A 15,823-nucleotide genomic window follows, 5' to 3' on the forward strand; every position below is an offset into this window, starting at 1 on the left:
TGTGTGCATACTTTGACACTCCATTGTATGTCATTTCAGTGGCTTTTGATGAAACCTAGTCAATCTTGGTGAATTAAGGTATAAATCAAAGAAAGAGACTAGTATGAGTAAAGTCTAATAATAAAATAGTAGAGAAAGTTTCAGACTCTTTAAATATGAGAATTTTTCTGCAAGCATAATTTTGCTGTCATCTTAACTGGCTTTCCTTGACTGACTCAACAGCCATGTTCAATGGGCAGTTTTTATTTGATAGACCTATGCATGTGAAAATGGTGAGTTTCTCCTTCTCATCCCGGCCTTCACTGCTTCAGACGTAGCACAGCAGTTCTTAGGAGCTGTGTTTTAACTATAATAATTTTTCTTTTATAATTAGGATGACAAATCTGTCCCTCATGAAGACTACCGTTCACATGATAGTAAGACATCACAGTTACCACGTAAGTAGAAACTGTTGTTAGAAAACAGCCGGAGTTTTTTGTTTGTGTGTTTGTTTGTGTTGCACTATGTACAAAGCAGAAGTTTGTTTTTATGCCCAGATTGAAGTCGCTCTCACACTCCTTTGAGATTAGTTTCAAATTTTGCACAGTTTGCTGCTTCTCATTAGGTAAAGAGTAAAAAAATAAATATGAGACTTACCAATGAATTTTTAAATTTTTATTTGTTTGTTTTTGACTAGCTAGTTAATAAGTACTAATGTATTTGGTGAGTTCATATACAAGAAAGGGAAAAAAAAACCTATAATTTTACCATAAGATATCTACCATTTTTAACAGTTTTTAACATATATTCTTGCTATCTTATGTGTTATGTATATATATATGCATTTAAGTAGCTTCAGACTATTATATCAGTTATTTAGAGGTTGGGCTTAATAATAAATTATAACCATTTTTCCATGTTGAAAATTCGTCCCAGATATTTTTTTTTAAGATTTATTTATTATATATACAACCTTCTGCCTTGATATATGCCCGCATACCAGAGGAGGGCGCCAGATGTCAGTACAGATGGTTGTAAGCCACCATGTGGTTGCTGGGAATTGAACTCAGGAACTCTGGAAGAGCAGCCAGTGCTCTTAACCTCTGAGCCATCTCTCCAGCCCCTCGTCCCAGATATTTTTATTGGTGTTCCATGATCATTTTGCTGTTCTGTGTTTTACATGTTTTAACCTTTATTTCTCTAATAATCAACAGAGTATGATGCAATCTTATGAATATACTTTGCATTTAAAGAGAGTGAACTTTTATTGGACCTTAATTCCCCTCATGGACTTTAATACTTGTACTTAACCTGCTCTCCTACTATGTACTCAGCCAGATTTTTAACCTGTCTTTAAGAGATTAGTGCAATAACCAACCTCATTATACACTGGATCTCCCGTGCAATTTTACAACCTAACCTACCTTTAATCTTAAATTTTGTATTCTTTCATGTCCTTAATCCAGAATGTGTCTGTAGATACTGTGGTAATCATTTCTGAAAGTAGCCAACAGGTTGAAATCACCCTTAAAACAAATATCCACCATAAAAGTTGGAGCAACATAGGATATTGTTTGATAATGTATGTTTGCAGTGTTGTTTACTATTCTAGGTCAGTTAAGTCTCTTTCTTTGTACAAGTTCTGTTAAAGATTTCTGAAGAACCTTTTATCCCATCCCCATTCCATACTTTCTGTGTTGGTTGATGAATACAGGGCAGAAATCTGTGTTAAAGACAGGCAGACAGGGGTAATCAGACATCAGAACAGTGTTCAGGCAGTCACAGACACATAGACAAACTGTAGACAGTCTAGTGACTACAAACTGCAGACAGATGGAAGGTACAGAGACAAGTGGAGAATTCAAATTTGGTCTCACTCTTGGTCAGATTAATTCAAGAGAAAGTCTGTGTTTAATGTGACATTGATACATTTTCTTATCTCTGAGATTATCTTAAATATAGTAGCCAGCACAACAGTGAATTACACTTTTTTATATAAAACTTTTCATATTTTTTTTTTTTTTGGTTTTTCGAGACAGGGTTTCCCTGTAGTTTCTAGAGCCTGTCCTGGAGCTAGCTCTTGTAGACCAGGCTGGCCTCGAACTCAGAGATCCGCCTGCCTCTGCCTCCCGAGTGCTGGGATTAAAGGCGTGCGCCACCACCGCCCGTCATATTTTCTTTAGATGTCCTTAGCCATGCCTTGCAGCACAGGCCTATGATCCTTAAGAGGCTATGACAGGAGAATCTAAAGTCTGCCTCAGCTGTAGAGTGAGTTCCAAGCCAGTCTGAACAACTTAGTGTGACCTGGAGCTGGACTCAGTGTAGAGCTAGCACTTCGAACAAAGTGTCTGTTGAGATAGTGCTGGTATTCGTCAGTGGTAGAGCACTTGATTAGCATGCATGGGGTCCCGAGTTCAGTCCCAGTAGTGAAAACAAATCTTGGAGTAGATTTAGATCTACAGATTCTCAAGATTCCTCTGATTGCTATATTCTAAAGCATTATAAAACAGCAATGTAAGTGCTCTGTGGTCGCTATTGCTCTTGCAACATTACTGGACGTTGCTGTTTCTCTTCATGTTCTTTCATCATCATCGTCATCATTATTATTATTATTATTATAGCTTTTAACAAAATATTTTAAATAAGCAGACAGAAGTAAAATTATTTTTGTAACTCTTGTATGGCATACATTTATTAGATTATTCTAATTAAATAAAATTTTATCAATAGACTTGAAATGCCCCAACTCCACATTTACTTCTCAATGTCTTCCTCTTAATGAGAGGACAACTGATGAATTGTTTATTATATAAATTTTAGTAATGTGAGTGCATATTTGTACATCCATAAACATAAAAATAGCTTCCCTGACTTTAAGATTTAGTGTAACATCATATGTTATTTCATGATTCACTGTTTTGTGTTTTGTTCTTGATTCTGTTTTATTAATAAAGCTGATATCTTCATTTTAATGCATGATACTCCTTTTATACATTTTTCTGCTTTTCAGATTGATTTACATTTTAAATTATTAGAAGTAATACTAAATTAAAATATTCTTTTTCTTTAAGAATTACCTATTTTTTAATATTTGCTAAAAATTGTGTAAACTGGCCTTTACATATGTTTGGGGGTGACTTATTTACTGTTAATATTTTTTATTGCTGCTTGATATCTTCTATTTCTCTAAGGCTTTCCCCCACTTTTGTCTATCTTCAACATTAAAGTGCTTACTGTTTTAACCATGGATTTTGTGTATATGCTTGCTGTGGCACATGTGGGAAGTCAGAGGACAGCCCTTGGTAATCAGGTCTCTTCTAGTTTATGGGTTTCAGAGATTGAATTTAGGATCTCAGGATTAGCAGCAAGCACCTTTACCCACTGATGCTTGGTGTTAACTTTATTAGTATAGCACTATCTTAAATTTTCTCTATATTCATAGTTCTATTTGCTCTTGATGAAGATGTTATTTTAATTATGTGTATATATGTGTGTCAGTACATAGGTTTGTGCATATTATTTCAGTGCTTGCAGAGGCCAGAAGAGGATGTTGGATCCCCTAGTGCTGGAGGTGCAGGTGGTTGTAAGTGGTACAATATGGATGCTGGGAACCAAATTTGGGTCCTTCTGTAAAAGCACCACATGCTCTTTACGGCTGAGCTGTCTCTTTTGCCCAATATTGTTTTTCCATTTACTGGCTCATTATCATTAGAAATTGCCAGTTCATTAGTGTTTGTGAAGAATGAGCTTTGTTTTCAGTATATTTAATTTTTGAATTATTATTTCTTCCCTTCCTCTTTTTTAGGTTTAGTCTAATTTTTGCCCTGATTCTAAGTTGATTGCTTATTTCACTAATTTTCATTCTCTCTTTTCTAACATAAGCAATTAGGATTATAAATTTAACTACTGTACATAGGTCCTTCTATGGATTAATTTTTATTGTAGTTCAGTGTTTAAAAATTACCACTACAATATTCTTGTATCTTGTATATTTGAAAATATAAAATTTGAATTTCCAAATGCATAAGTTATTTATTTTCTTTATTTTGTACTAGTTTCTAACTTAGGTTCAATATAGTAATATAACATAGTTGATATAATTGTGATTCTATGAAACAGTTAAATTTTACTGTGGGTGGCATACCATGGGCCCCTTTTTATGTCTTCTATGTTTACTAAATCAGGCTTGTTAATCATTTAAATTGTTTTCTGTCCTTTCTCATAAATTTTATCTTTTTGGGTTATCAATTATTGAGAAGTGTTCAATGGTAAAATTTCTTAGTACATTGATAGATGTACCCATTTTTTTCTTGTTGAAAATATTTTGAAGGTAAATTATCAAGTGCATCTAAGAATTGATGAATAGAGATTAGAATTGATAAATAATGAAAAATTCTTGGTGAATAAAATAATTTATTATGAGGTGATTTTGTAATTACTCTGTCCTTGTATAATATTCAGTGTAATAGTTGTGTGTTGTTTCTTCATTTTATTTTATATTACTGTTTTTGATGTATATGTATGTAAATTTTAGTTATAATATTTTTTAAAAAATCGCTTGAGTCTTTATGTGATGTTGGATTCAGTGTCCTCACATTGGTCATTTTGTTGGATTTGCATTTTCTTATTTTGTGTTTCACTTTTGGTACTTAATAAATACTTGTCTTTCTCTGTTTTTGTTATGTATGTATAAATCTTGAAGTTAGCTTTCATGCCCTCTTTAATTCTAATGACTTTGCATGCGATTATCATTCAGGGTTTTCATTCTGTTACTTTTTCAGATCTCATAAAGTAGATGTTATTTTTATTTTTTCTGTTATCGTTTCTCTACCCTTAGGCCTGGTATTACTCATTTTCTTTTGGAGCATCTAGTAAGCTTTTTATTTTTTCAGTGAGGAGTTACTATAGGTTGACTGCTCTGTAAATGTTTCTGAAATAGTTTGACTTGTTAGAGGGTTTAAGGTAAAGTTACTATGTCTTAACACTTTGAAAATAGTTTATTCTTCTGGTTTCCATTGTTGAGAATTCATAGTTCAGATAAACTCCTTGTTAAATTGCCCCTCCCCCTTTATTGGTCGTCTGTTGTTCATGGAGCCATTTTGAAGTTGTGGTCTCTGGTAGACAGCTTCACTGCAGTGTGAGTGTGACTTGCTGTTTATCGAGATTTTACAATGGTTGAAGATTTAAAAGATAAATTCTGGAAAAAATGACCAACCACATGTCGTTGAACACTGCCCTTTCTCTCTGTGAGGCGGCCTTCTTCCCTCCCAGTTACCTGGTCAGCGTCACCATACCTCCATCAGCAGTAAATTGTAGTGCTCAAGCCCTGCCCAGATCTCAGCCTGGTGATTGCTGAAGGAACACATGCACCCCACCCCAGCTGAGTAACTAATGGTTGCTGGGGAAGAGAGAATTGATTTTCTTCAGGAATGCAGCCCCTGAGAGAATTCCCAGTCTCCAGTGGATGTCCTACACCCACGCCCATACATACGAAGTAAACAGTGGGGTTAAACAACAACAAAAGATGTGATGTTGGGAGGGAAAAGTTATGGGGGAGTTGGAAGGCCACTGGGGTAGTGATTTGATCAAAGCATGTTTATGAAATTCTCAAACAGTAAATGAAAAAATCTGTCCTATTATGTGTCCTTTACATTTTTAAGTAATTTGTATTTTCTTTTCTCTTGAGATATGAGGTGATGAACTTTTTTTGGTTTTTCGAGTCAGGGTTTCTCTGAAGCTTTGGTGCCTGTCCTGGAAATAGCTCTTGTAGTCCAGGCTGGCCTCAAACTCCCGAGTGCTGGGATTAAAGGCGTGTGCCACCATCGCCTGGCGAGGTGATGAACTTTAAATAGGTTTCTTAAGATGATTTTCAAACTCTTTGTTCTGTTTTTTCTTCCTTTCTTCATCTGTTTCACTCAAATTTTATTACAAATTTGAAAGTGGGAAGTTTCTCATTTCACATAACTCTCATATTAAGATTTTTTTCTTTTTTATAACTCTTTGAGATTAATGTAATTACTGAGCCGTCAAAGCGACAAAATGGTGCTTGTACATATGAGCATGACTGTGCTGTTGCTCCAAGTGGGTTGCAGTTAAGCGTAGGAATACATTTACTTCATATTGACCTGTGCAGTTTAAAATATGTGTCTATTTTTCTTATCCTCAAGCCCTAATTGCTACATTAGTGAGAATTTGAAAAAGATACTCAGGTTTATTAAATAGCCAACAAGAATTTAGTTTTTCTATCTTTAAGCTGCCTTCAATCAACTTAATCCTCCCTCCCTGCATCATTCATAGCCAGGGTTCAAAGTGGGTTTTATTAAGTCATTTTCTATCTCTCCTTGTCTCCCTTTATCTTCTCTCACTCCTTGTCCTCTCACTGGCCCTCTTCCTTGTCAGATAGTTTGTCTCCTTTCGTGCCACACATGTGTATGTTGTGTGTATGGAGAATTAAATTTGTATTAGACATACGAGAAAAGACCTGCAGTGTTTTGTCTTTCTTTCCCATTACTTTTTTTAGTCCTCCTCCTCTATAGCCTTCTTCTACTTCATATCACATGTTTATCTTTAAAATCTTCATGAAAGAAAAGTGTGGTATTTATTCGAGTCTAGTTTATTTCCTTTAACATGATAATGTCCAGTTCTGTTATCCTGAAAATAATTTCCTTCTTCTCTGTGGATGAGTAAAACTTCATTGTGTGTCTGCACCGTGCTTTTTCATTTCAACAAGAATCTCCATACTCTGTCTACAGTGGCGCCATTTTTACCTTGGACAGCACTATTAATAGAGTTTTAAAAAGAAGGAAAAGAAAGTTTTCATTCTGGTTACAGATCTCCATCCCCTAAAAAAAAAAATTGTAAATGGGTCAATGCAATGTAGCTGATAGACTTAGTGACTAGTCATGTCTGCTTCCTTTTGCGTTAGTGACCAGCGGCATTACAAAAATCCCAACCTCCATAATTATTGTCTCAAGGGAATAACACATGCTGGACTCTGGGAATGCATGAATGGTTATTGCTACCTCAGTGCACAGAAAGTTGGATCCACGTACACATCTTGAAAAATAGGAAATAGCTTTATAACCTCTTTCTTAGCTGATGTCTATACTCTGTCTCCCTTTGTCACCTAATATTACCTTTTAATAATAGGAAATTATTTAGTAATAACATTAAATATTTAATAATAGTTAAATATTCACTATATAATAATATTTAACTTATTAAATATTAAATATTTGATATTATTTCTGCAGTTTTGACTTGACCCCGCTTGCCTATCTACTTTGATCATGTTCACAATGTGGGCTGGGGTCTGCTGATGAGGGAGAAACATGAAGGGCTTGTTGTTCTGAGTTGGCTCACTACATTTAATATTAGACTTTACAGGGTCGCCAGGTTTTATTTCTCCAGATTTCATTTTTCTTTACAGCCAAGTAAATCTCCATTGTGTATATTAGCATGTTTTTATTATCTGTCTTTTGGTGGATATTTAGGCTGGTTTCTTTTTCTATGTTTATTTTCTTTCTTCCCATGGTGAATAGAGCAGTAATAAACATGGATGTGCAAGGATTTGAAGTTCTTTGGATATATGTCCAGTAGTAGTTATAGCTCCGGTTTTCTAAAGTTGCTTTTCAATATCTTTATTTACTTAAAGAGTATCAGTACAAAACAAAAAACCTGAATTTAAATATAAGACATAAAATCTAAATTTAATCACATTGGTAAATGGCAGTGTTCAGGTAACTTAAGGTCTCAAAAATTTCTTATATTTGCTTCATAGATATGAGAACATTTATTTTGTAAGTATAAATAAATGTTCATGATAAAGCCAGGCAATTAATGTTGGGTTTTTTTTCAATGTTATGGGTTTCTAAAAGATGTTTTATGTATATGGGCATTTTTCTCCATCAGCTGTGTGCAGTATCTGTGGAGGCCAGAAGAGGGCATCTGACCCTCGAACTGGAGTTATATATACTTGTGATCTGTTAAGTGGGTGCTGAGAACTGAACCTAGGTCCTCTGCAAGAGTAACAAGTGCTCTTAACCACTGAGCCAGCTCTCTAGACCCTCATTATTACGAATTTTAAAAGTAGATTTAGTGTTGGTTGATTGAGATGGGTCTTGTTAATGTATCTCTGGCCGGCCCTGAACTCACAGTTGTCTTGTGTCTCTGCCTTTGAGAGTGCTGACTAGAGGCTGTTTCCACTGCACGAGCTCAGTCTTAGGTCTTCAGTCATTGCCGACTTTTTCATTTGTACTATTTTGAAAGTAATACTGTTTTAGTGGTTCTAAAATCTGGGCAAGATGCTCATTTTCTGATGTGTATGTAATGCTGAAAATGCCTGACAAATCTCTCTTCACCCCAGAGAGGGTACCAGCAATAGACAAAGAAATTTACCCAAAGACTTCAACCCAAGTCTTATTTGGTGAATTGGTGAATTTAATTGTGGTTATTTACAGAAGCGCAGAAGGAAGAGGAACTTGCCAGCAAGAAATTGTCTTGTGTGTTATCCTCCCTTCCATTTCCCAAGCCAGTGGGTAACTCTTGTGAGGTATAAGTGCCGTTTTGTGAGGTCTCTTCCTTACACAAAGGAGTGTTAGTAATTTTGAAGCATCTGCAGTAATCACAATTGCTCTGACCTTAGGGCGCCGATGGCCCCATCGGCCTGGAGAAAAGCACAACAGTGGGGCACGAAGCAGTGTATTTCACATTTTCCTGGGGTGCATGTGTGTATGTGTGTGTTTCAGGGGTTAGAAATGAACAAGTGTGGAAGTAAGGCCAGAAAACAGCCTTCGGTATTTTTTCTTCAGGCAATGTCTACTATGTCACTCCCTGGAACTTGCCAAGTAAGCTAGACTAGCTGGCCAGCGAGTCCTAGCAATCTGTTATCTTACTAGCACTGAGAGTACACATGTCTAATACCATTTCTGGCTATAAAAATGTGTGCATTCTGGGTATTTAAGTCAGGTTTTCGTGTTTGCAAGGCAAGCCCTTTACTTACAGAGCCATTTCCTCAACCCAGCTCTTGTGAGTTTGTTAGGCCTCTCTTAGTACCTTAAACTGGAACATAAGCTGTACCTGCTTCATAAAATTCTGTTCATCTACAAATGATATTACAGTCTTTTTATATGGTGTTTTGTAATTGAACACAAGAACCCCTGCTATTTTTATGTAACCTTTTAGGGTAAAAGTTAGTAACAGTTTTGTATGAGTCTCAGTAATGTTGTTGTTTGTGATTTAGGCGGTCTTGGAGGCATTGGAATGGGACTTGGTCCAGGTGGACAACCTATTAGTGCCAGCCAGTTGAACATAAGTGGTGTAATGGGAAATTTGGGTCCAAGTGGTAAGTTTTTTCCTAAAACATTTCTGATTTATTTGCTATTTAATAAAGCTTATATGTATTAGTTCCGTTTTTCTAGGGAACTCTGTTTTAGAGATGTGGAGGATGTCAGTTGAGTTTAAAAAAGGAAACGAAGAAACCGTGAGAGAGCAGCTGACACGAAAAGAGGGCAGATGCAGGTGGGACCGCCTCCGGGGTCAGGCGCGAAAGCTAGCCCTGGGGCCTGCATATTGAAGTGCTTTAAGGTAGATGAATTCTTAGCAAAATACTATGCACATTGTGGAATACAGGGTTTGTGGAATGGGTAGCACCATGCCATAGCACAGGCTATTTGAATTTATTACATTTGGAAGGTAGCTTTGAAGTAGCTATTTGCCTGTTCCTTGGACCCAATTATCTTTAGAGATTGGTTTTCCAACTTTTAATTTTAAGTTCAGCAAACTTTATTCTTTCAGGTTTGAAAACTGTAACATGATTTTGCTAATGTTATGTTTCTTAATATTTACTGTATTTTAAAAAACTTAAAATTGTAAAAATTGACTTATTTAAAAGTCGTATTTAACCCTGATGCCAATCTTAGCCCTAAAAACTAAGTTTAAAGCATATAATATGAAACATGTAATTAACATAAGTACTATTTTTAAGAAAATAAAGTATTTCTAATAAAAAAAGGAAGAGTGATTCTGTTTTTGGCATCTCTATAGTGTTTGGGTTAATGTAGATAGCTGTACTGCTTGTTGTGTCTGCATCTGTTTGCTGTGATAGCATGCTCCTTGTAGTTTATGGAAAGTTCCACATTGTAGTTGTGAGAGGATGAGAGGAAGCAGCCCTGTAACCCAGCAGTATTTAGTGATGGAGATTATTTTGATCTCTTGGCCTTTCAAGGGTTCCCAGACCATCCTTTGAGAATTGCATTGCATTTTATGGGCAGATAAACTTGTCATAGTCTCCTTTTTGTTGAGTTGATACATATTTTATAAATTATAAGGTAGTGATGGAAATCATTCTCATTCTGAGGCAAAAATCATGTTCTCTTGTTTATTTTAGGATATCATACCGTTCCCTCCTAAACATAGGCTGTTTGTTATTTGACCAGCCTGTTAACTGCTGTGTTTAGAGGAGACTTTGCTTTGTACTCTATTGCTAATCTGCTATCGTGACATCACTGTATCTGAAAGAGTGCACACTGGTTCTAGATGCTCTCCAACTGGATGTTGTGTGTGACCAGTAAACTCCTTTTTTTTTTTTTTGTCTGATGTTCAGAGGCCTGTTTTGAAGACTGGTGACTAGTCAGCCACTATGACATAGCTCTATAAACCATCCTATAACCTGCACCTGCTTCTCTAGTGTTCCATTGTGACTAAACCAATGGTATTTATTTTGCTATAATGTCATTCGTTAGTCACAAAGAAAATTTACTGAAAGTACATACTGTGTATTTTATTTGAGGTATGGGAATGGATGGTCCGGGTTTTGGAGGAATGAATAGAATTGGAGGAGGTATGTATAAGTATTTGTTTTTGCATGTACTCATCGCCATTTTAAAGAAACTAGAAACTGTTGACAAATCTAGAAAAAAAGTCATAGTTTATTGTTGGCTCATGTTCTAAATGCTTTTGACCAAAACTGAGCGTAATATACCCTTAAAGGAAGGTGATGTGTTAAGTACCTGCAAAAGGTGGATGGAGGAAGCACTTACTGGTGACTTAACATTTCTAGAATGTACTGTTTATCTACAGAGCTACACTCAAGTTTCAAAATTACTCTATTTCATAGGAGTTGGGTTTGGTGGTCTGGAAGCAATGAATAGCATGGCTGGATTTGGTGGAGTTGGCCGAATGGGAGGTAAGAGAATGTACTCAGGGAGTTTCTGTTATCTTTACTTTCCCTTTTACTGAGATATGTACCTTCACACGCATGTAGGAATAGATTCTGTAGGGTCTTCAAAAGGCAGTTTGGCACTAGAGGACACTTGCAGGGAGGGGGGTGGGCTGTGTAGTGAGTGTATGAGGTAAGTTGGTATGCTACAGACTGTTTTGTATTGATAACTTTTGCTTTTTTTTCTTCAGTTTAGCTTAGACGTATTCCTGAATGGTTTTCCATGCATTGATGTACTTGAAGAAGGGTTAATTTGTTGCACATCTTTTCAGAGCTATACCGTGGTGCAATGACTAGTAGCATGGAGCGAGATTTCGGACGTGGTGATATTGGAATAAATCGAGGCTTTGGAGATTCCTTTGGTAGACTTGGTAGGGCTGGTTGCATACTTTTTTTCTTTTGCAGGTCATATTCTTAAAAGCTGATCTTTTTGGTGAAATTTTTTTTTAAAGTTATGTACATAGTTTGTTACTAGAAGAAAACACTTTAGGATTTTATTTTCATGGCTGTCTTTCATAGTATTTTAAATACTTGAACTTTTATTTCCAAAAAAATTCATAAATGTTTAGTTATTTGTGAGTATAGTACCTTGGGCATTTTGAAGTGTCATTATTTAAATTAATTAGTATATTATCTTTCCATCCTTGTTTAGGCAGTGCAATGATTGGAGGGTTTGCAGGAAGAATAGGAGCTTCTAACATGGGTCCAGTAGGAACTGGAATAAGTAGGTTTAAATTTTAATAGACTTACTGAGTAGTATTTGAGTGCTTGCAAGGAATTTGCAAGAGTAGTTACTGTAGTGCAGTAAATGTGTTAATGTGTCTTATCATATTTTGAGAAACTTTAATGAGTTAAAACATTTCTGTTTGGTTGTTTGAAAATTAACTTTGTTTTTGGTATTTCTCAACTAACACCAGAATGTGTATTCAGTAGCCAGTCCAAGAACTGTCTTTGCACGTCCCGTGTCACAAACAGCTGTTGCTTCCACACTGGCCTACTTCTGTTTTATTCCGCACAGCAGCTACTGGCTTGCTTCGTCTTTAAGCCTGATGCCTTCTGGCAGGTGGAGAAAAAAACACCAAATTTTAGGGACTTCCTGAAGTTGAGGGATAAAAATGAAGAGATGATTACTTTCCTCTCTTAGACCCTTCAAAACCTTGAACGTGTTGCAGCACGAGAGAGTGCCAAGTACCTCCCCTCAGCCTCCACGTAGTAAACCTCACATAAAGCCTGCACACATGACTGAGATTCTGACCGGTATTGCCAACTTGGCTGTGCCTGAGAAATCTCCATACTGTACTAACTTCCTTTGGGTGCTGAAATTTCAGGAAATAGGAAGCAAACTTACTAAACAGATTCTAAAATTCTGTCCGCTGGATACATTTGTTTACCATGTGCTTCTCATCTTATTTCTTGCTCTGCCATCTTTCAACATTCATTTTCCTCTCGGTAACATCCTTCCCTTCCCCTTTTATCTCAGTGTTTGCATCTCTGTTTCCCCAGTTACATTTGTTATTAACAGAAAACCACTTGGAAAGTCACAGTACTGGATTTTCATGTAGAGATAATAGGTATGAGAAAAGAGCTACATTTTGAGGATGAGATCAGGATAATTAAGGGAAACAGGAATTAATCCCACCACATAAGAAGATGAATGAGGAAATAAATTCTCAAGCTTTGTTTAAAGGAGAGTAATAATAGTTTTTGTTTTTCACTTTGCAAGTTCTGTGTAATATTGAGTTACTGTTGTCTATGATTACTGAAAGTTGAATTGATAGCAAAGTAGAAGTGTGGGAAACAGAGGTGCACATACTGCGGTACAGGGTGAGCAAGGAAAGGAGTGATGTGTAGGGAGTGTGATGTGGGAGCAACATGTGTGCTAAGTTAACAATTTGTATTATCTCTAAATTTTGTTTTCAAGTTGTTATATTTGCTATTATTGCAAACATAAATATAAGAATTAAAAGTATTATAATATGCAAGTAATAGAGGATTTAAGTGTTTGTGTGATATTTTTATTATTATATTGTGACTAAAGTTAACTTTTCTCAACTAACCAAATGTATACCAAACTATTACTTGTTTTGTTTTCTGTGTGAAAATAATTTCCTGTTATAAAAATGAATTTTTCTCACCTTTTCAAAAACTGATTGTTCTTTTTCCTTTTCTCTTGTCTTTCCTTTTAATGTTTTTTTTTTTTTTTTTTTTTTAAAAACTTGAAACTCCCAAATCCTCCCGCCCTTCTCCACACTGCAGGTGGCAGTATGGGTGGCATGAGCAGTGTGACTGGAGGCATGGGGATGGGACTGGACCGCATGAGCTCCAGCTTTGACAGGATGGGGCCGGGAATTGGAGCAATACTGGAAAGGAGCATCGACGTAGATCGAGGTTTTTTATCGGGTCCCATGGGAAGCGGAATGAGAGACAGATTAGGCTCCAAAGGCAACCAGATATTTGTTAGAAATGTAAGCAAATAAATATATTGGAAAGTTAAAATTCTTTTTATATCTTTACACACACATGCACACACACGCACACAAATTTGGAGACTATTGTTAATAATTGTTCATTTTATTTCCATATGTATGGAAAATATAAGTATTATGTATAGAATATATATATGTTACTAATTTCTCTTTTCATTCCAGCTGCCTTTTGACTTGACTTGGCAGAAACTAAAAGAGAAATTCAGCCAATGTGGTAAGTATACCAGTAGCTACAGATTATGCTGATATTTTGGGGGTGGGACATTTTGAATCCTAAACTTTAAAACACCATGATTAGATCTTGGCTTATCCCAGTCGTATTCCTGTCTGACTCAACTTTAGATAAGTAATAGTTTTACTGTCTGGTGACTTGGAACAAACAACAGGGCTTAGTGCAGACTTGGCAGGATAGCCCATCATTACCTGTTGTAAAGAAGTTTTCTTAATTACCATATTTTAAAGAGGTTGATATGTTTTTCCATTAGAATATTTTTTTCTCATAAGAAACATTAGTAAAAGGCATGTTTACTTCCTTCCTGTTGTAGTTGACGGGACAGTCCGTTCTGTACACTATATTGCCTGCATAACATAGGAACCTTAAGGTAGTAAGAAGCATAGAACCCAGCTAGACACAGATAGATTTTGGTGGCTCTTCTAGTCCTTTGGGAACTCTTTTTGGCTATAAGGAGACTAGCTACAGACCTTAGTTATTCATCAGGTCTGTCTATTATTGGCTGGTTGATTACTTTCAAATAAAGCTTTTTCTGTGCCATACTCATAGGTAAAGTGTCCCCTGTCCTTCCCCTGCTCCTCCTCCCGGTGTATGGTAATGGAGTAATAGTGTGATATGGGGTAATTAATTGTGTGACTCACCCAGCGCCACAGTTTTCTTTCTATTATATAGAATCCCCAACTAAAATCACAATAAGATACACATGCAGTATGTTACATTGAAAGGGGGGCTGAAAGTAGTGCATTTCCCCTCTTACAGTTAACAGAAAACTAAGATCTATTCACCTGCCTCTTCTCCAGAGTTCTGGTATTAAAGGCATGTGCCTTCATGCCCAGCATCTTTAGTATTTTAAGGCATAAAAAACAAACAAACAAGTAAGTTTAGTGTTCTTCCACAAAAACAACCTTTCTAGTTGAGCCTGGTGGTACAGCCTGTAATTTCAGCTACTTGGGAGGCTAAGACAGGATGCCACAGGTTCAAGACGTGCCTGGGTTACGGAGTCAATTCAGAGTTAGCTTGGACAGTTTATTGAGATTGTCTCATAAAAAAACAACACCAAGAGGGAATGGAGGACACCAGAAAAACATGGCCTATGGAATCAACTAAGCAGGGCTTACATGAACTCACAGAGACTAAAACAGCAGACCTGGGGCCTGCATTTTGGCTGTTTGGTCAGTGTTTTTGTAGGACTCATAACAGTGGAAGCGGTTGTATCCCTGACTGTTTGCCTGCTGTTGGGTTGCCTTGTCCATCCCCTATATAAGGGCTTTTGCCCTGCCTTGCTTTATTGTGTCTTGTTTTGTCCTGTTTGGTTTTTGTCTCTCGGAGGCCTGCTGTTTTCTGAAGAGGAAGTGGAGGAGGAGTGGATCTGGAAGAGAGAAAGGAGGTGGAGGGAAGGTTGGGAGGAATTGAGGGACTCTGATTGGGATGTATTGAATGAGAGAAGAATCTCTTTTCAATAGATAAAACAACAGCAAAACGTTACTCAGAATAAAAAAATTAGGTAAAAAACCAGGAGAGACTGGATGTTGCTCAGTGGTAGGGTGTTTGCCTATCATGCACGACTCTTGAGCAGTTCCTAATACTGGAGGCAAAGAAAGAAAAAAGTAAAAAAAGAAAAAAAAGGGAAAAGTCTTTGTAGACTACTGTCAGGAATACTATTCCTATATATAGTTCTTTATATTTAATTTCCTTTCAGCTTTTCTTATAATGATCTACTAATTTTCTTTCACCCCGGATGAGGCTCTTTAGGGTAATTCTCACCTATTTAAGCGAGCACCTTTTATTTCTGTACATATAGAAGAGTTATAAAATGTTCATAAGCACTCTGATTAAATCTTCATTCAGTTACTCATTTACTCATTAAATCTAGGATCATTGGTGTTTTTGCAGTCTGCTAGACCTTTG

The 15,823-nt window shown here is 36.4% G+C and overlaps 1 protein-coding gene across 6 annotated transcripts in view; it reads left to right on the forward strand.

The window, feature by feature from the left end:
• Myef2 (myelin expression factor 2) overlaps positions 1 to 15,823 on the forward strand; it is a 35,963-nt gene that overhangs the window by 15,528 nt on the left and 4,612 nt on the right. The window contains exons 8-16 of one of the 6 annotated variants that reach the window (XM_038329689.2): positions 223 to 272; positions 374 to 437; positions 9,221 to 9,322; positions 10,769 to 10,819; positions 11,096 to 11,164; positions 11,470 to 11,568; positions 11,850 to 11,921; positions 13,454 to 13,662; positions 13,846 to 13,897. In XM_038329689.2, coding sequence (XP_038185617.1) covers positions 223 to 272; positions 374 to 437; positions 9,221 to 9,322; positions 10,769 to 10,819; positions 11,096 to 11,164; positions 11,470 to 11,568; positions 11,850 to 11,921; positions 13,454 to 13,662; positions 13,846 to 13,897 — 768 coding nt within the window. The remainder of the gene's footprint in view (positions 1 to 222; positions 273 to 373; positions 438 to 9,220; positions 9,323 to 10,768; positions 10,820 to 11,095; positions 11,165 to 11,469; positions 11,569 to 11,849; positions 11,922 to 13,453; positions 13,663 to 13,845; positions 13,898 to 15,823) is intronic. The other 5 variants (XM_038329690.2, XM_038329691.2, XM_038329693.1 and 2 more) reach the window with 5 other exon arrangements.

This window comes from Arvicola amphibius, chromosome 5, assembly GCF_903992535.2.
Source record: "Arvicola amphibius chromosome 5, mArvAmp1.2, whole genome shotgun sequence".
Classification (NCBI taxonomy): Eukaryota; Metazoa; Chordata; class Mammalia; order Rodentia; family Cricetidae; genus Arvicola; species Arvicola amphibius.